General features: G+C 45.3%; 1 protein-coding gene across 2 annotated transcripts; it reads left to right on the top strand.

The window, feature by feature from the left end:
* The first annotated feature begins 295 nt into the window (after positions 1 to 295).
* On the top strand, positions 296 to 21,120 carry ttc22 (tetratricopeptide repeat domain 22). 2 transcript variants are annotated; one of them, XM_034210360.1, is made up of 9 exons: positions 296 to 372; positions 465 to 742; positions 9,223 to 9,523; positions 10,342 to 10,397; positions 10,474 to 10,589; positions 18,315 to 18,433; positions 18,911 to 19,072; positions 19,822 to 19,974; positions 20,062 to 21,120. In XM_034210360.1, the coding sequence occupies exons 2-9, from the start codon at positions 480 to 482 to the stop codon at positions 20,596 to 20,598; spliced, it is 1,707 nt and encodes a 568-aa protein (XP_034066251.1). In that variant the 5' UTR covers positions 296 to 372; positions 465 to 479; the 3' UTR covers positions 20,599 to 21,120. The 2 variants fall into 2 exon arrangements, with proteins under 2 accessions (XP_034066251.1, XP_034066242.1); XM_034210351.1 differs by having other exon boundaries at positions 346 to 386.
* The last annotated feature ends 142 nt before the right edge of the window (positions 21,121 to 21,262 follow it).

Raw genomic sequence — 21,262 nt, 5'->3', positions numbered from 1 at the left:
TATGGTAAACTGGAACATTCTCTAAAACAAGAGTTCAAACCTATGTTTCACAAAACTCAAGACAAACATAATATTACCCTGTCAGGGTGGACTTAAAGGAATGTCATTTGGTTATCCTGTAAAAAAAAACATCAACAAAGTTGTACAACGTTCTTTATGAATTGAGGAAAAAATGAAAAGACTTAAGGAAGAGGAAGTTGAAATTTCGAAAAAGTGATAGAGATAGATATGTATCCATAGTTATACACATCACCCCCACTTCATCAGCTATTCCACTCCCTAGTCACTCCCAAGCCTAACCTGCTCAACCTGTCTATACCTGGGTGTCAGGAGTGGGTGGGTGGCTTCTGTAGCAGTAGATTTCACTGTAGAGTAAGGAGGACATGGTATTTTATTGTGTTGGATATTTTCTTAAAATATACAAAAAGCTGTTTCCTTATTGTATTTCTTGTCTTTTTTAATAGGAGGAGTTAGACGCCATGGAGGCAGACGGCACAGAGGACATCGAGTCTCTGATGGAAGACATGGACTACATCCCAGGCCACTTCCACCTGGACCTCAGCCTCAACTGTGATCCTGTGGGGCCTGTGAAGCTGAGACTCAGAGACACTTACCTGAAACAGGAGAGCCTGAGAGGGGAACTAGAGGCTGAAGCTGGATATCTGCAGTACGCTGTCCGAAATCTGCTGGGTCTGCTGGCTTTCCACCTGGAACACTTTGACACAGCTGAGGAAATATTCAGGTGATCACACACTGCTTTTTTGTTGAAGGCAGAATATCCCTAACATTCACTAAGCAAGAGTTTTGAGTACATGATGATGATTGTTGTGACATGATTTCACTCCAGATCTTCACTAGTTATGTGATTTTTCTGTCTCTAAAACAGAAATACCACACAGGTTCAAATGTGTCTCACTACATATGCTTAATTAATATCTGTGAGCTGACCGAGAAATACCACACTGCATGTGTTCACAGCAACATGAAAGCAGCAAAAAAGGCCAACCTCCCCTTTTACCTGCAATAGTCAAACATCAACCAAAGTCAAGACCCCCCTTTCATGAAGCCACGGTAGTTGACAGATTGTGAATGTTATCTCACAAATACAGAAATCTGCATACCAAACGTGCTGTTAATATGACCACACACACATTTGATTTGTTTGGCCTTTAACAGTAAAACATTAGGCATGATAAGAGTTGGGATTTATTTCTTAATTTTATCTTTTCACCTTCTGCAGTTGTATGAAAAAGACTACTGCCCATGCTAACTACCCAATAACATGCGTAATAAACTGCAATGTTGTTCTAATGATTGAAATGTATATCCCTCCGATTAACTATTACTTCTCCTTTTTTTTACTTTTTGTAGTTGGTATAGTACTCTCAAGCTTAAGATACTCATAACTTTGTATTTCACTAGTAAATTGTATTTTACTTGATTTCATCTTATCTATGCATCATTTTATGTACTTCCTCTTTGCTGCTACAGATCAGCCTATCCTGATACCTCGGTTCATTGGAATAACAAATGACCAGAGCCCATTGCATGCTAGCTTCTCTGTGAGGCTCGATAAAGGCACAGCAGTTCTTTCAACTAAATCTCAGTATAAAGCTTACCATGTCTACCATCTTAGGATTGTTGTCATGCTAGTGTTCACACATTAGCACATTGAGGGGTGTTTAGTACATCTGGCAGAAATGTCCCCTAAAAAAAGGACAATAAAAAACACATTCAAATTTGGTGATTAAAAGTCACAGTGACCTCTAACATGTAAATGCTAATAACGACAATTTTACACAAATATTTAGTAAATATAATAATAATACAAATATTTTGTAGGATTCAATTATGAATTTCTGACATTTAGGTCAAACATGGATGAAAAACTATAGGTTACTTACGTAACCCCAGTTCTCAGAGTAACATGAAGTGAGATGTCTCACTATGGGATGCGCCTCATCGCGGAGCAAACAGAAGCATCAATCTCATTACGCCAATCCTGATTGGCTGGGGATCTTGACGTCAGCGTTATGGAATTCACCCCCTATAAGTAGCTTGCGCCACGACACATGCGTCATTCAAAATAAGCACCTCTTCTCGCTTCACCATAGCAAGGAGGGCCGTCTGGTGAGACATCTCACTTCATGTCACTCCGAGAACTGGGGTTACGTAAGTAACCTATAGTTCTCATTCATAACACTCCGTTCGATGTCTCACTATGGGAAATTGTAGCTCCCGTATTGTCGGACGAGCATATCTCAAAAATCACCAAACCAACCAGAACTTAACAGGTAGAGCTCTGACTCAACCAGGTGCCCAGCACTGCTTGAGTCACACTGGGAGCAGAACGTCCAGCCTGTTAAGAGGCGGACAAAAGTGAGCGGCGAGGACCAGCTCGCCGCTGCACCAATGTCTTGGATGGGAGACATCCTGGACAGAGCCCAGGATGCAGCCAGACCCTGAGTCGAAAGAGCTCGCGGACCCAAGGGTGCCTGCGAACTCTGATTCTGAAACTGGCCCTCCCGCTGTACTTCTCGGAGACTTCAACCTCCAGACGGGGAAGATAGACGAACTAACATCTCTGTTAACCGCCTTTGCTTTCTCACTGTCTCCGTCCCCACCGACTCATAAAGCTGGCAATGTCCTTGATCTCATATTCTCAAGGAACTGCGCTACTTCTAACCTCTCTGTAAACCCGCTCCACACATCCGATCACTTCTTCATTTCATTCTCTCTATCCCTTTCCAAACATAACAAACTAATCTCTTCTCATCCTGCACTTGTCCGCCGTAACCTTCGCTCCCTCTCCCCCTCTAGCTTTGCCTCGTCGGTGCTCTCAGCCCTCCCTTCCTCTGATTCGTTCCATCTCCTGCCTCCAAACTCTGCTGCAGAAACTCTCCTCTCTACTCTCTCATCCACTCTGGACTCGCTCTGTCCTCTCACATCTCGGCAGGCTCGTCAGTCCCCTCCTGCTCCCTGGCTAAATGATGCACTGCGTGCTAATAGAACCGTCCTTAGGGCAGCAGAGCGGAAATGGTGGAAATCCAAACACCGTGACGACCTCCTAACCTATCAGGCTCTCCTCTCCTCTTTCTCTGCTTCGATCTCTCAGGCAAAAAGCACTTTCTTTCAAGATAAGATCCAATCTTCCTATTCCAATCCTAAAAAACTATTTTCCATCTTCTCCACCCTGTTGGACCCTCCAAAAGCTCCTCCCCCCTCCTCACTTCTGTCAAGCGACTTTGTTACCCACTTTGAAAAAAAGGTTGATAATATTCGCTCTTCTTTTTCTGACTCACCTTTACTCACCGCTGGGTCACCAGACCCTCCTTCCACCAACACACTTACCTCCTTTTCCCCTCTCTCTCCAAGTGAGGTTCTTACCCTCATTACCTCTGCCCGCCCTACCACCTGTCCTCTGGACCCTATCCCTTCAAACCTCCTTCAGACTATCGCTCCTGATATTCTACCGTTTCTCACCCATTTCATCAACACTTCTCTAACTTCTGGTCACTTTCCAAACAGTCTCAAGGAGGCAAGAGTAAACCCTCTCCTAAAGAAACCCACTCTCAACCCGTCTGATGTTATAAACTACAGGCCTGTCTCTCTCCTCCCGTTCCTGTCTAAATCACTTGAACGCGCTGTCTTTAAACAACTCTCCTGTTATCTCAATCAGAACAACCTTCTGGATCCGCACCAGTCTGGTTTCAAGGCAGGTCACTCCACAGAAACTGCTCTCATTGCTGTCACGGAGGAACTGCACACTGCCAAAACTGCATCCCTCTCCTCTGTCATCATCCTATTGGACCTGTCTGCTGCATTCGACACGGTGAATCATCAGATCCTCCTTCGCACTCTCCAAAAACTTGGAGTTTCAGGCTCTGCACTTTCCCTCCTCACCTCATACCTGAAAGACCGTACCTACAGGGTGACTTGGAGAGGGTCTGAGTCCGACCCTTGTCAATTAACTACGGGGGTCCCTCAGGGCTCTGTTCTTGGTCCCCTCCTCTTCTCCCTGTACACAAACTCGCTCGGATCAGTCATTAGCCCGCATGGTTTTTCTTACCACTGCTACGCTGATGACACCCAATTAATTCTGTCCTTTCCCCGCTCAGAGACCCAGGTCGTTGCACGCATCTCTGCTTGTCTAGCTGACATCTCTCAGTGGATGTCTGCTCACCACCTCAAGCTCAACCTTGACAAGACTGAGCTGCTCTTCCTCCCGGGAAAAGATTGTCCCACTCTTGACCTAACAATCAACATTGGCACCTCAGTTGTTTCCCCGACTCAGACTGCAAGGAATCTGGGTGTGACCCTAGATAACAACCTGTCCTTCACTGCAAACATCGCTGCTACAACCCGTTGCTGCAGATACACGCTTTACAACATCAGGAAGATACGTCCCCAGCTGACTCAGAAAGCGACTCAGGTTCTGGTCCAGGCTCTCGTCATCTCACGCCTAGACTACTGCAACTCCCTCCTGGCTGGTCTACCTGCATGTGCCATCCGACCTCTGCAGCTCATCCAGAATGCAGCGGCTCGTCTGGTCTTCAACCTTCCTAAATTCTCCCACACCACTCCGCTCGCTTCACTGGCTTCCGGTAACTGCTAGAATCCACTTCAAGACACTGGTACTTGCTTACCATGCTGCGAATGGATCTGGCCCTTCCTACATCCAGGACATGGTTAAACCGTACACCCCAGCGCGTGCACTACGCTATGCATCAGCCAAACGACTCGTTGCGCCCTCGCTGCGAGGGGGACCCAAGTTCCCATCGGCGAAAACACGTGGGTTTGCTGTCCTGGCTCCAAGATGGTGGAATGAGCTCCCCATTGACATCAGGACGGCAGATAGCTTGCACATCTTCCGGCGCAAACTGAAAACTCATCTCTTTCGACTCCACTTCGAGCGTTAGAACTATTAACGAAGCACTTTTATACTAATAAAGGACTGGCTTACCTAAAGCCAGTTGAGTAGCACTTGAAATGTTTGGCTCTATGAAACCTGATGTACTTATATGATTCTGTTTTCTTCAAGGTTGTGTCTTCCTGGTCGAATGTACTTATTGTAAGTCGCTTTGGATAAAAGCGTCAGCTAAATGCAATGTAATGTAATGTAATGTGATTCGTATGGGCCCCAAAGCAATTGCTTCCACAAACCAGTGGGAGAGCCGTTGCTTAGTAACAGGCTTGCCCTTATAAGGGTTAGCCCAGGACACAAGGGGTTGGTCATTATGACGAAGCACCCTTGATCTGTCCCTGTACGTGCGTACAGCACGGGCTAGACACGGCAAATCCGGCCGCTGTTCCCCGGAGGAATACAGTGGCGGGGAGGATGCCTCAATGTCAAATGTGGTACCTGAACCAACCGCCTTCAGATAAAGGCAGGGTTGGGCTTCAACCACACTCTGTTTGCCCTGGGGCGAACTGAGTGCATGAAGACTGTACAGATAGTGCATGAGTGCCACTGGCTCGCTTGGCAGCTACCAGGGTCAGCTTCATGTCACACTGTATTCAGATTGTACCACTCACGGGCCAGGCCCATAGAGCCAAGCGCTCTGGGTGTGGGTGAAAGATCGCCCCCCCCCGCTTGGGACAGTATGTCCCTGCGTAGTGAGAGCTGCCATGGCTGCCCGCACAGCAGCTGATATATCTCCGCTAGCCAGTACATAGCTGGTCAGTGCGGAGCTATCAGGATAAGTGTGTGGCGTTGCTCTCTCACTCTGGCCAGAGTTGGGGGTATCAGAGCCAGGGGTGAGAACGCGTACAGAAGGCCCGGGGGCCAATCGTGCGCGAGTGCATCCACGCCTAACGGTGCATTTAGATCGCGCATCGAAAAGAACAGCTGACACTGAGCGTTGTTTTTCGATGCGAACAGATCCACCGCGGCTCTGCCGTAACGCACCCACAGCTGGCTCACAATCCTTGGATGTAGAGTCCAGTCTGCATAAAGTGGTATACCTCTGTACAGTAGATCTGCCCCGAGGTTCATCACTCCCGGTACGTGCGGCGCTCTCAGAGAGAGGAGACGTCTACCGCTCCATAGGATCAGTTTGCGCGCCAGTGTGTGTAACTGGAGAGAACGCAAACCCCCTTGGCGGTTAATATACAATATTGTGGTCGTATTGTCTGTCCTCACGAGGACGTGATGTCCCCTGAGGAAAGGCAGAAAGCGTTTTAGGGTGAGAAACACCGCTAAAAGCTCCGCTGGAGGTCTCTGCTCCAGAGACCCCTCACCGGGCGACCTTCATAAATACCTCCCCAACCTGTCAGACATGCGTCCGTGGTGACCACTTTCCGTGAAAGGACAGCACCCATAGGCACACCTCGTACTAGAAAAGTCGGGTGCAGCCAGTGGCGCAGTGCCATTACGCATTTCACAGTAACCATCACTCTCAACAACAAATGTGTGACATTTGTTTGTGCGGACTTGAGGATGGTGTTGAGTTATCTCTCGAGGCGGCGGGAACACATTTAGAGCTGGGGAACCGTGGACTTCCAGCTCTGTCACAGAGGGGAGAAGGAGGGGCTGTCACGCCGCTCGCTTCTTCTTCCTCGACTGCTGGCCGAAATTCTGGGTTGGCTGCGCCTGAGCTGCAGCCGGAACCGGAGATTTTCTAGGCCAGCTCGCCCTCGTCTCCAGCCTGGGCTGGGGACTCGGGGCGGGCTGCGACCTCTGCGTCTTCGGTGTTTTAAACCGAGCAGGGTTCGAGGCAGCTTGGGCGAAGGACTGCTGCTGTGAAGGACTGCTGCTGCGAAGGCAGCGGCTGGACCCTTCGAGGGAGGCAGAGTGCCTCGTCTTCCTTCTTTTTCGACTCACACCTCCATTGCATGGAGGCGAGAGCGGAGCCGAAAATTCCCTCGGGAACGATGGGCATATCCAGCACATCCTCCTTTTCCCGGTCTGGGAGGTTGGTGAGGTTGAGCCATCTCGCTCTTTCCTGCACCACCATGATCCCCATTGCCTTGCCCGTGGCCTGGACGGCGCAGCGTTGGATACGGAGACAAATGTCCGTGACCGCTGCCATCTCGTCCAGAGTGGCTGCCCCCGGGTTACCCGACAGGTCCTCGCAGAGCTCCGCTTGGTAAGCGGTTAGCAGCGAGGACACATTCAGGGCCCTGGCGGACAACGCTGCGGCTTTGTAGGACCGTTCAGTCATTGTCGACTGAAATCGGTCCGACTTTGCTGGCAGCGTGGGGTTCCTGCTTGGTGACGGGCCCATCCTCGGTAGGAGGTGGGCCGCTACCAGCGGTTCCATGGGCGGTATGCGGAGCAGGCCGAGCTTCTCCATTCCGTCACAGTCTAGGGAGGAGGCACCCTGGATTGGGACCTTGTTGCTGAAGGGCCGGTCTCTCCACGAGACCGACACCTCATCCAACATCTCTGGGAAGACCGGAAGGAGTTGCCTCTTCGTCCGCGCTGCTTGGGGAAAATGTTTCCCTTCGTAGCGGGACCTGGAGGTCTCCTTGGCCATTTCAGGCCACGGGATGTCGAGTCTGGCCGCGGCGCGTTTACACACGGCCTGCAGGTCCATGCTCAGACAGGGTGAAGCTGGTGTGCTATCGCCCGGGAGAGCAGCCCTCGCTCCAGGCTTTGCAGCCTGAGCTGATGACATGAAGATGTCCTCTTCATGTTCATCCGACTCGGACAGGAGGAACACCGAGGCGTCCTCTTCGTCCTCATCGTAGTCCAGCTCGAGGACATCCTCCGCGGGTGAGACCATGGTGAGGTCTAACCGGGAGCCCCAGCTCGGTAAAGTGTGGGGTCCCGTTCCCGCGTGTCTTGCCGTCACCGGGTCCCGGCCTGCCAGGGCGCGGGATTCCGGTTCTGCAGCCATCGCAGATAATGAGCCCCAGACCGACACGGTGAGGGGTTCACTCTCTGCGGCGGACGCCCCCTTGACTGCCGGCCGGCAGGTTAGTGGACATGGGGGGGGGTCCTGCTCCGACAGGCTAGCTTGGCGTGCTAGCCGTCGGCGGAGGCTCTTCACGGTGAAGCGGACACAATGTCCGCACGAGCCGGGGTTGTCGATAGCGCCTCGGGCGTGTTCCAGCCCGAGGCAGGACGAGCAGACCTGGTGTGTGTCTGTGCCCGAGATATTCAACCCGCAGCCGCAGAGTCGAGCCACCGAGTCCCTGACTCCTCTGGTGTGAGGGAGAGAGGCGTCCATCTTGTTCGCCTCGTGGTGTGGAGAGGACCCGCTCTCAACAGGTAAGTTGGGAGAAAAAAGGTGTTACCACCCTGTCCTTAATCCGGAGAAAAGGACGGTGTGGGTATTTTATTCCCGGAGAATACTGACTAGTGTGACAGTATGCTCCTTTAATCCTTTCCTCCTCCGTGGGGAAGAGAAAAGAAAAAAGCTTCCTCGCTACCGTGGTGTCGATAGTGAGGGAGCGAGCTAGCAACAGGTGTGTTGCTAGCTTGAAAAAATCAGACCTACCTTACTTTCCAGGGAAAGAGAACGGCGAGGTCGATTTCAATACTAACTGGCGTTAGTATTACCGTCTTCCTGCAAAGCAGAAGGAGTAGCCGGCGAGCGCCCGTCGACCGAAATGGTTATATTTGGGTTCAGTCTGTGGACCGTTAAGCTTGTCCGGCTACTATAGAGATGTGCTCTGAAGCGAGAAGAGGTGTTTGAATGACGCATGCGTCGTGGCGCAAGCTACTTATAGGGGGTGAATTCCCTGACGCTGACGTCAAGATCTCCAGCCAATCAGGATTGGCGTAATGAGATTGATGCTTCTGTTTGCTCCGCGATGAGGCGCATACCATAGTGAGACATCGAACTGAGTGTTATGAATGAGAACTGCAACTTGACTAGTTGGCGGAGGCATATAAACTTGTGGTATTCATTATAATTTTAACCTTATGATGACATGAGATGAAAGACGAAAAATCAACCGAAGTTATCACAATTCATTCTCTGGCTAACATGAATGTTCCCAAATTTCATGGAAATCCATCTGATTGTTGTCAGAATATTACAATTATTTTAAAATGTCAAACGGATTGATGCGTTACATAAAAGGTCAAGACATCACCAGTATTATTCATCTTCTGAGGACCATGAAGGTCTTTTCAATAATTGGATTTTTGTCAAAATAGGAGCATAAAATAGTTCACTTATAAATCACTTTCAATATTGAAGACCCTTTTATGGAAGAAGTTTATTCTAACCTCTCTGTTTCTGTCTATATCTCTGTCTCTTGGTCTTTCAGGAGTATTTGTAAAGAAGACCCTGGTAACCTCAATGCCTGGGCCAATCTGGGCTACGTTTATGACAAGCTTGGGAGAGAGCTGGATGCGAGCGAGTGTGTGGAGAAAGTGTCCCACCTCATGGACTTAGACGCTGGAGAGGCCTCTCAGGAGGAGACCAGGATCCTGGCGGCTCGATGCCTGGCGGAGCAGGCTTACGTTTATCCCTACGATGTGGAGCTGGACAGTGAAGAGGACCTGAGAGACAGACTGACAGCAGCATTGACGCTTTACAACAGAGCCCTGCACTATGGGGGTCATCTGGTGAGATTCACATGCAATATTTTTCTGTATAATTGAAATGTAAGCAGGAGCATTGAAACTATTACCCTACATCCATCATGCAATGTCTCCAAACATTCTATCATTTAATTGGTTGGTATTTATGTTGATGATCCTTTAATATCATTAAATATACTTCTCGTCTATGATTCAATTGATCCACCATCTTTTACGGAAGTTTAAGGATTGGGCTATGCTCAGAAGATTTATAAATATGTAACTTGGTTCACAACAACTGATATACAAATAATATTCACATTTCTTAGTCTTCAGAACACTTGTCCACAGCTTACTACTTTTCACGATCAAAGCAAAACGCTCTTTATTAAAGGTAGGGTAGGTAAGAATGGAGTAACCAGCTCGAATTTGAAAGTACAAACCGGAAAAAATCGGCCCCTTCCTTCAGACTTCCTTACAGAGCCCCTCCTCCAACACACACGAACGTGCTCATGACCAATGAGGGCACGAGATAAGTTTGTGCACAGATGGAAGGCTGACAGGCAGGTAGGCCATCCAGTTATTTTAGCCGGGCCGGCTCAGATGATTGGTCGTGCTTTTTACAGTACTACGGCTTCCACAGATTACATTTTTTATGTATTTATTGCCAAAGCATTTAATGTATTCATTGCTATTGGACGTTAAGAGCATTCCATGGAATATAACAAAAAGTGTTTCTGAAGTTAATTACCTACCCTACCTTTAAGGTGGAATAGCAATAAAACCAATGCAAATATGTATTCCTGTAAAATAAATATAATTGTATAAGGTACTAAATACTTGTATGTATTGTTGTTTTTCAGATATCAGTAGAGGAAAAAAGAAGCTGGTATTTTAAAATGGCCACTATCTACATAAGGTACAAAACGAAAACATATGATGAACCACCACATCACATCATGTGTCATTTTTATTAAGTAACTTTCTCCCCGCAGGCTTGACGACATAGTAAAGACCAAGGCGGACTCTGAATACTCCAGACTCTCTCACTACAATAAGGGTCTGAAGCTTCTCAAAGAAACATTAGATTCAGACAAATCGCAACACAAAGGTAAACACATCAGGTTTATCTGAGCATATCTGCTGTTTTGCACATTTAGAGGCGTGAAGTTGAACGTGAAGTGAAGCTGTGCTGACGTATTTACATGCTGCAAATATATGGGCCTACTTTAGTTCAAACCTTACATTGAAATCCATACAATGGAACCTCAACTATTGTAGTGTTTTAGTAATAACAAAAACTGTATTTGAGATGTTGTAACATACAGTAGTAGCAATTTCTTTAATCTAGAGCAGGGGTGGGGAACCTTTTTCCTCTCAAGGGCCATTTCAATTTTTTCAACATCCTCCGAGGGCCGTACAAATTATTGACCTCTGCTTAAAAAAACTAAAATCACAGCCCATTCATTTGGCCTTTCTTTCATGCTGTGCAAAGAAAAAGCAACCTCTTAATCCAGATATTTTACCATGATGATGCATGCACGTGCACGGTTGTGGCATGAACACCAAAACAGAAAGATATGGACACAAGATGTGTGTAAATGTATTTAGTTTCCTATCCATGTGGACATGATTTAAGTGGGGGGGGGACCTAATCTCCTCTAGGGGGGTCCGGAGGGCATACTCCCCCGGGAAGATTTTTTTTTTAATATTGAAGTTAAAAGCATCAATCTGGTGCACTTTGAGAGCAACATTAGGAGCTCTATGGATACATCTCTCAACACCTATATGAAACAGAACTGTAAACAGATTTACTTTTTCTTTATGGACATTTTACAAATCACTCCCCTTTCAAACTGTATTCTTGTTTATTAATAACAACTTTTTTTACTGTCATATAGTATTTTATACCCGTTTACTTTATTATCTTATTTTTTTATAATAATGATCATGTGCCTTTACCTCACTGGTTGGAGAAAAAGCTTCTTATATTCGTTAGCATAGCTAGCTAACCAGATGCTAATAACAACAAAGTTATTGACTGTATGATCAGGATGACAGTCATGAACAGATCGCCACTGGGCTTTCAACTAAAGACACAGACACGCAAAAACTGCGGCATGTGTACGGCTCCTTATGGGTAGCCTACTGCAATTTTTGGAAGTGCCGGAGCGGCGTTCTGGTGCTCTCCGTCAGCACTACACCCAGGGGCGGCGGGTGCTGTAGGCTAGGGAAGGCTAAGCCTTCCCAAATAATTGTGTAACTGCATCCTGGTAAAATAAAAATATAATGTATAATGTGTGTGTCTTTGACATTAGCGCTGCTATGCAGCCACCTGTGCCCTGTACGAAGCCAGTTCAACAGACCCTGGATATGTTTGAGTTATCTTAACTAACCCTAACAAACGAGATTTCGCTAAGTGGTCCACGAAGCTGGTTATCAACTCGGTAAATCAAGCCAGGGTTTCTCTCTCCAGCTGAGAACGCGTTTTGATTGATTGATTGAAAAGTTTATTAACAGCTTGTATATTGGGTACAGTACAGTACAGCTCAAAACATACAATTGTTAAGGGGATGCAGACCAGAGAAAGACTTTCGTCTTGTTTACATCAGGGTCCCCCATTTCCAATTCATCATGTCATTTAAGACATATAAGACATATTTGACATACAGATGGCTTATTTACAATTTACATACAGGTGGTTTTTTTACATACAGATTGCTTGTTTACAATTTTCATTTTAGATTTCGTTCTAATACATCCTAACCGGACATTTAAGACATACCAAGTCTACAGATATACAGTTAGTAACAGAGTCTAAAATGCGAGTATATACATAGATGGGGGGGGGGGGAAGCTGTCCATTGAACGACAGGTTGAGATTTGTACCATTACCGGGGCCAGTTTTGCAATGCTCTCCCCCGAAGGTGCTCTTTAAGAGAGGTTTTGAAGGTAAGTATAGTTTTACTTTCCTTTACAATTGTGGGAAGAGCGTTCCACCTTGATGTGGCATAATTGCGAAACGTGTATTCCCCCTTTTTTGTGCCCAATCTGGGTTTCACATGATTTGTGGAGCTCCCTCTGGTGTTATGATCATGGTATTCCTTGACCTTTGGGAAGAATTTTGACATGTACATGGGTACCATAGAGGTGTAGTGGATCTTGTAGACCAGGCCCATTGCAAGTAGCTGTACTCTGTCGTCTACTCTAAGCCATCCTAGGTTGTCAAAGTGGGCAGAGGTGAGGTGGGTTCTAGATGAAAGGTCAAGCAGTAGTCTGACCAGTTTATTTTGCGATGTTTGAAGTTTTATTTTTAGCGCCTTGGAGGTGCTATGGTACCATGACGTGCAAGCATAGTCATAGTACCCTTGAATGAGTGCTCCTGCCAGAGTTTTCAGGGTGTTTTTGTTTACCAGAGAGGAGATCCGGTATAGGAATCTAGTTCTTTGATTGACTTTTTTTATTACATTGCCATTTTGTCACAGGAGAGGTTTGCCTCAAGAATAGATCCTAGGTATGTAATTTCCTTCTTACTTGTGACAATAATGTCGCCCACTGCAACTGAGAAGTCGTCGGATTTGCTGAGATTATGTTTCGAACCGAAGAGAATGGACTCTGTTTTACCCAAGTGTAATGATAATTTATTATCGGCGAGCCAGGTGCAGATTCTGCCGAGCTCGGAGCTGAGGGTTTTTTCAACCTGCACCTGTTCCTGTCAGAGACCAGCAGGGCTGAGTCGTCCGCGAACAGGAACAAGTTGCAGTCACATGCTGATGACATGTCATTTACATAAATTAGGAACAGTAACGGACCTAATATGCTTCCTTGTGGAACACCACAGCTCACTGGGAGGGGGGGGGACAGAGTACCGTTTACCTCCACCATCTGTTCTCTCCCCTCCAGGTAGGATTGCATCCAGCTCACCGATAGTTTATCAAAACCAATTGCTTTTAGCTTGTCAATCAGAATGGGGTGATTGACAGTGTCGAAAGCCTTTTGTAGGTCCAGCATCACCATGCCGCAGTACTTGCCCTCGTCCACCTCTTGTTTGATGTGGTCGCTCAAATAAAGAAGGCATGTGTCAGTGGAGTGGGATGTTCTAAAGCCAGATTGAAATTCATAGATTAGTTTCTTTTCCGCGAGGTACTTTTCGACCTGTTCATATACTATTTTTTCCATGACTTTCGAGATGGAGGTAAGTATAGAAACAGGGCGGTAGTTGCCTGGGTCCAATTTGCTGCCCTTTTTGTGCAGGGGGGTTACTCTTGCAATTTTGAAGTCTTTGGGTACTTTTCCCTGTTTTATGGAGAGGTTAATTATGTGAGCTATGACTGGTGAGATGGCGGTTGCTGTGTCTCTGAGGAATTTGGAGGGGATATTGTCGTGGCCAGTGGCCTTGTTAGGTTGGAGGGCGCTCAGTTTAATGAGTACCTCTGCTGTTGTTACCCTTGCTAGACTGAAATCATCTTTGCGTACCCCTAGGTTTTTGTAGTAGGTCATGATGTGATCTACTCCAAAAAGCCCTGAGTGGGAAGGTAATTTATTTACAAGAGTTGTGGCTATGTTTGTGAAAAAAATTGTCAAGTACTTGGCCACATCCAGTTTGTCTGTGATGAGCCTGTTATCTGTCTTTATGTTTAAGATAGAAAATCTCGTTTTGAGTTTTTTACCGCAGCCAAGCTGGTTATTGAGTAATTTCCAAAGTTCACGGGGTTTCTTTTTGTTTTCCTCAGTTTTGACATTGATGAAATTCTTTTTGGCAGTTTTGATCATGGAGCTTACGTCATTTCTTAGTCTGTTTCTTTCAATTTTTAGTTCAGTCACGTGGGCCTGGAGTTCACTGCTCGTGCTTTTGGAAAGCATTGACTGACTTTTATGAAACTCAGAGCATTTTTTGTCTCTGGTTTTCATGGCGGTCAGTATGCCGGAGTGCATCCACAGCTCAGCGCGATTTTTTACCCTGGTTGTTCTTAGGGGGGCCAAATCATTGAGTATTGCAGAGAATTTGTTTTTGAAACCAAGCCATGTTTCTTCAACTTGTGTACCACTGAGCTCATCTGACCAGTCCAGGCTCTCCAGTTCTAGGTTAAAGGCCTCGCTAGAGTAGTTTTTGAGGTCTCTAGATATGACTGTTTTGTGACAGCCGGCCCTTTGTTTTAGCTTTTTGCGGGTACAGAATATCATATAATGATCACTTAAACCGCATGCTATAACCCCTTTACTGGAGATCCTGGACTTGTCAGAGGTCAGAATGAGATCAATGGTAGTTTGTGTTGTTTCACATACCCGGGTGGGTTGGGTGATTAGCTGGCTGAAGCCGTGCAGATCACAAATCCTACTGAAGGACTTGAAGACGGACGTGTCTTTACGTTGCATATCCGTGTTCCAGTCTCCAATAATAATTGTCTCTCCATCCCCCACATCAGCCAAACACCCATCTAATGTATCATAAAAGTCACTCTGTTCCGGTGGTCTATAGATTGTCCCGACTATTACAGATTTAGCATTGTCAAAAAGAATTTCAACCCACACAGATTCAATATTTTCATGATGCAGATCAGTACGGTTTTTGAAATTGGTGTCTTTGAGTATGTACATGCAGACACCACCTCCATTCACGTTCCTGTCCCTTCTCACTACAAGATAATCTTCAATTTCAATCTCTGAATCTGTAATGGAATTGTCCAATTTGGTCTCAGAAAAGCATAATATGCTTGCCTTACCGTTCATGAATAGCTGCCTGAGTTCAGCCAGTTTGTGTCTCAGGCTGTTAGTGTTCAGATGAAAAATATGTAGTCCATTTTTGTTGCTTAAATGCACAATGTCGTCAGCTTGCAGATATTTGTCTTTGTCCGTTACAGCAACCGGCTTGTCGTGGTGGGGTGGTGGTGTGGGGTGGGGGTGGGGGTGGGGGTGGTGGTGGTGGTGGGGGGAGGGAGGGAGGCTCCGTTGTAGCTTTAGCCGTTGATATGCTAGCAGGGTGGCTAACAACATGGTGGATATTTGTTCCCTCGGATCTCGGTTCTCTTCCTCTCGTCACTGTCTGCCGAGGCGTCCCCGGTGTAGAGGAAACTTCTGTGTAGCATGCAATGGAGTCACCGACTCAGGAAGGAGACACGGGAAGAGTCGGAGCTTTGATGTCAAACCACTGTGATTTATTTGGAGTTGGTACCAGAGTATTCACATCACAAATCCAAGAGTCAGAGGTTCTGACTCCACGGTAGAGTTGCCACGTCAATTCTGGAGAGCCTCTCTCTTGCCAGCCCATCTAACTGGTTTCGCAGAGAGTAAACAACATATTTGAGAAGATAGCCTAAACAGTGTGGGAACACTGAGCTACTTGCGTCGGACACTTATGACCTCGAAGATTTTACCTTGGAGTCCACAAATACAGAGAAGGAAGTGTCCCAGTGTACCCACAACACAGACCATCTGTATCCCAGTATTGACCGGTCACAGAATGGGAACAATAACATTATTGGCTAAGCCGCCTGTGTCCTTAAAGAAGGTAAACAGACATCAAGGTTTGTCCTGTATGTTACAAATTGGCGTCTATGATAATTATTTCCATAACACCCAGGGGAATCTCGAAGTCTCCGTTTATTCCTTGGTCTCCGCTGTCTCCACGGTCTCTGTTGTCGTCGCGTAGTTGTTGTTGCAGCGGAAGAGATGCTAGTTCACGTGAAAGGGGTGGGGTTAGCTACATTTGACCAATCACAAACAGGGACAAGTGTACTGACAGCGCAGCGTCATACTTCATTAATGAAAAGTAAACTAATATTAGACAAATATTAACTTTAAACATCCATGACTTAAACATATAATCCAGGATACGAGCCACATAGTTGCACCTGCAAGGAGAATACAGAACAACTCGTTGAAAAATAAATTACCGAGTGTTTGAAAACAGTTGTATGATACTGCCCCATCTAAGACACGAGTGGATCTGACTTTAATTACATTTGAGTTGAGTGTTTCGTCAACTTAATGTGTTGCTTAAAATAATACGTCTGCATACAGTATATGTGACAATGTAAGTGTTGCACGGCCAGATACGGCTCGAGAAGCTGACTCAGATAAGGAAATATTGTGATATTATATGATCGATGATCTGATTGATGATGTGATATCAGTGTGATATGAATGATAAACTTGTGCGACACGTCGGCGTCTTCTCTGCGTATACGGCAGTTTAAACTGTATTTCCTTTATCCTGTAATATGACTTGATAGATTTAAACTCCGCACACTGAGCTCTGATCGGTCAGCAGGCGGTGCTTTCACTGAGTTGATCTCTTTTCTATAGAGGCGGGCAGCGTCAGATAAAAAAAAAGTTATTTAGCCTTCCCAAACCTGAGACTCACGCGCCGCCGATGACTACACCCCAAGCCCCCAGGAAGTGCGCCGGACTCAGATGAAAATATTCGTGCTGGCCAAACGGCGGTACTACACTTCCGTTTGGTTGCCAGGCCCGGAAACACTTTTTCCCATTGACTTACATGGGGAAAGAGTGGTCTGTAACTCGTTGGATAATTTTTTTTAAACTAAATAAACTACCCAGTATGAACACTTGTATAGCCCTTATTAAAAACATTCGTTCCTCAAGTTGTAAACATTTGCTAATAACGTTATTCTGAGAGTTATTTCCCTCTGCATTATGAACGCGCATCTAACCCACGGGACCGCGCCGCCCGGCACGTTCATGTTACGTGTCCCGACCAATCAGAGCACACTGTGCTCACAGGGAGGGTGGGGCTGGAGCTATTGGAGCTACAACGAGCCGTTAAAGGCAGAGAGTGAAATTCAGTGAATACACGTAGTTTACAGAGATGCTGTATGAGAAACCAATGTGAGTTGCGTTTATCTTTACCCATGGATGCACAATAAGAACGGATCCATATCGTCTTACTGCCATCCCACGGAGCTGTAATATTGGATATATTGCACATGTTTGCTGTAATTCATTATCATACTACATGGGCTGTATGATTAAATCTTGTACCATAAATGTTGTATTAAATAAAGTTGATATTACCGACATTATTAACGTCCCTGTAGCTTCGTATTGCACTAAGAAGCTTATTGCACTGTATATAAATATATATATATACAGTGCAATAATAATTTCATGCTAAATGAAGCTCTGTTGGATATCACTAGATCCTGTTACAGCGTAATATAAGTACATAACGATTGATGTGTACATTAGCATCATTACTAGCTAGCCGCTAGCTGCTAACTGCTGCCTCGTTCATATCCAATCCATGATAACAACATCCATTACCATGCTGTCATGAACGTGCGGTGCTGTTACGTGTACGCAAATTGACGTGCTTGATGTGAACGAGCATTTTGGTTAAAGTTGCGCATGCTCTATGAGTGCACATACGGGTACTTCTCAGGCATGCTGGGTAATCTGTGACGTTTCACTCTCTCAAAAGTTGGGCCATTTTATCATCATGCGCTAATGAGCAGCTCTCATAGGAATTAATGAGGCCCCGCCTCCCACGCTGTATCCAGTTCTTATTATACATCCATGCTACACCCCTGTCAGACGAGACATATACCACGTGATGACACGTTAGGCTCGTGTTGTGTTCAAGGAAGGAAAAACAGACACTCGCTTGTTTAACTTTTTTGCGGTCTAGTTTTCTTTCATTTTTTTCTTTTTTGCGTGTGTTTATAAATTACCTCGAGGGCCGTACCAAATGGTCTCGCGGGCCGTATGCGGCCCTGGGGCCGGAGGTTCCCCACTCCTGATCTAGAGGGAGACAAACAACACATGGTTGGTTTTGTCAGAAACTGGTATACAGTCTGATTTTGGTATCTCCCCTCAGCTCTTGCCTGGTGTTATGTTGGCATCATGTTGGAGAGGAAGGAAGAGTTCACCACTGTTCCCATGTCCATACATGACTGTGGCTACTCTGCCTCTGATCCTCTATCCTGCTATGGAACTGTAAGTTAACTCACACATTGAGATATTTCACCAAATATCAGGCAAGCTTGGAGAATATAAGGGACTCCTATACAGTATGATAATCATTTGACTAAAATCAACCTGACATTATCACTCAATATATTATACATTATACAGTTTCTTCCAGTAATAGAAAAAGCAGTTTAGCAGTTTGTTTCAAATGTATATTTGTGTATGGATTTTGCAATTGTACAGAGCTTTGGCAATACTGTATGTACATTATGCTCATGCTAATAAAGCTATTTGAGTTTAAATTGAATTGACAAAGCCCCTTGTAAAAGTGACTTCCTGTTGAACACATATTAATCCACCTTTGCTGTGTCTATGCGTTTATGCCGACCAAAACCCTGTTTCAAATAGAAATAGATAAACTTACAGGAAAACCTGATTCAATAATGATGTCAAGTGATAATATTTGTATATATTCATCGTAACATACTTGTCTTTGTCCTTTAGGCCATAAACTTGGCCAGTGAGGATGCATTCACCCTGAACCTTCTGGCAAAGGTCTTCTTGCTGCTGGGCAAACATGAGATGGCCACAGGGATCTGCAACATGGCCCTGAACGTGCTCCCAGACCCAGAGCTCAACTGGCAGGCCTACTGCACCCGTGCTAAGGTACTGCCGCCCGGCAACGCATCCTGAAACCAAGCTGGCAAAACCTACAACGTGAAATCCCTTTTAATGCAAGAAAATTTGCATTAATTTGTCTGAAAGATGCACAGAAATCCCAATTCCTGATGTTAATCACTGGTGTTGTCATTTGTGCATGGTGCAGTATGTATTCAATAGGGCTGTTCAGATGAGAAACACAGTGGCAATGGGCGATGCCATTGTTGAATAATAAATACAATATGACTAAATTAAATGTACTCAGTTCCGCTCGTTTCAGAATACAACTAAAATACAACAAATTGTTAGTTCAATATATTATTTCAAAATAATTCATTTTGCGAACAAATTGAGCATTGAACTGAAGAAAAAAAGTACAAAAACATTATTGTTATTACAGTTTGAAGTGCGGTTTACTACTGATACTCTGTTACGATTGTCCTGAACTTCTTCGTCGACTGAAAGTTCAGTTGTTTTAATCTATAAAATGTCTCCTCAAAGAATCATGCATATACAATTACTGATTATGCAAGTAGAAAATCGTAGTTGATTTCGACCAACTTGCCCTACATTCAAATCACTCAAGAAATCCCTGAATGCAAAATGCATCATCACAAAAACACAAGCAATATCAGTCTTTCGAGAAGTTTTCATTGCTCAAGCTGACATCACGATGACAGTTTAACAAATGTATATTGTGCAGCCTGAGTATTTATATTCCCTTATTTATTCAAAGTTATTTATTTTTTCTTTAGATCAATGTGATGCTTTATGTCAGGGACCTGGAGAAGGCAAAATATGCTCAAGGTGGAATTCCAGACCGACAGAAACTAGTTGAGGCCAGAAAAGATTTGGACAAGGTCCTGACTGTACGTCCGTGTCTGCGGACTCACCTGGAGATGGCACAGGTAAAGACACAAACTAATAATGAGCAATAAAGATAGATTTCTAAATATAGATTAAATACAAACATAATTCATGTCTTTTCTTTTTAGGTGTACTACTACATGGGTGTAGATGCCCTTCAGGAGAGCCTTTTGGTAGATGAGGGCGCAGTGAACAGTGCGTTGGTGAGTCTGTCCCATGCCCTTCAGTTTGAGCTGGGGGACAGCCTGCCGGACCTGCACGTGCTCAGAGGACGCTGCCTCCTGCTGAAGGGCGAGGAGCAGAACGCTGCAGACTGCTTCAAACTGGCTGTGGAGCTGGAGAGGCCGGGCAGCACGGACACCACGGCCCTGCGCTGCCTCCTGCAGGCTCTCCTCACTCTGTTCATGCTGGGAGGCCCTGACCCAACCCTCGCCATCGCCCAACTGGAGCTGTGGGTGCAAAAGGCAGAGGAGAAGTACCCTAAGGACGTTGTAAAATCCGAGCTCAGGTGCCTCTACAGGACTCACACAGAGGAGGTCACAGAGCTATCCCGCTCTCTGATCAGGACAGGCAGACTGGACCTAGTGAGGAGGCTGCTGGAAATAGTGGTGCCTAAACAACTGGTGAAGAAGAGACTAGTGGCTCGGTCTTACTCCTATACATGAAGCTAAATTGTGACATACAAGCATATGAGCTGACATGCAGTAAAAAAACCTTCTTTACAGCATTTCACAGATTAAAATGAACCGTATACAGCAACAGTATATATATTTTTTTTGTGATTCTTCCATTATTAAGATTTTTAGAAGAGCCTTTTGGCAAGGTTGGACCTACAAGCTTAATACAGTTGGAGTGTTAAACTGAAAAGGACTTTGCTTTTTAGGGTTACTTCTAGGTGGAAACATGTTTTTTTCATATTAAATTAGATGCCCCCTTTTGAGAGCATTGATGAATTTAAGAAATAATAGTTTGGTGTATTAATAAAGAAATGACTGTGGTCAGGATGCCCTTTTAGCCCTTCCATCTTGGCTATGTAAATGATCATTTGGACGTTTTATTGCTGCTTAGTAATACTTAAATCATGTCTAAAACAGTGTTATATTTCAATGTGTTATCACTGATTACCAGAAGAGGGTAGTATACAACACTACGATGTATCTGGCTATTAATAAAAGACTCATTTTTAAGCACTCGTTATGTTATCTATGTTCTTTATCTACAGACGAATACATTACATAAACACTGGAATAAATGAATACAGGGCACCGGGGGACACTGACTGTTTGGAAGTGTGGATAGTGTGGATATTGTTTGGCCATTGCAGTTCCA

This window comes from Gymnodraco acuticeps, unplaced genomic scaffold (assembly GCF_902827175.1).
Source record: "Gymnodraco acuticeps unplaced genomic scaffold, fGymAcu1.1, whole genome shotgun sequence".
NCBI classification, from domain to species: Eukaryota; Metazoa; Chordata; class Actinopteri; order Perciformes; family Bathydraconidae; genus Gymnodraco; species Gymnodraco acuticeps.
Note: the sequence above shows the minus strand (reverse complement) of the source record. Positions and strands in the feature narration are given on the sequence as shown.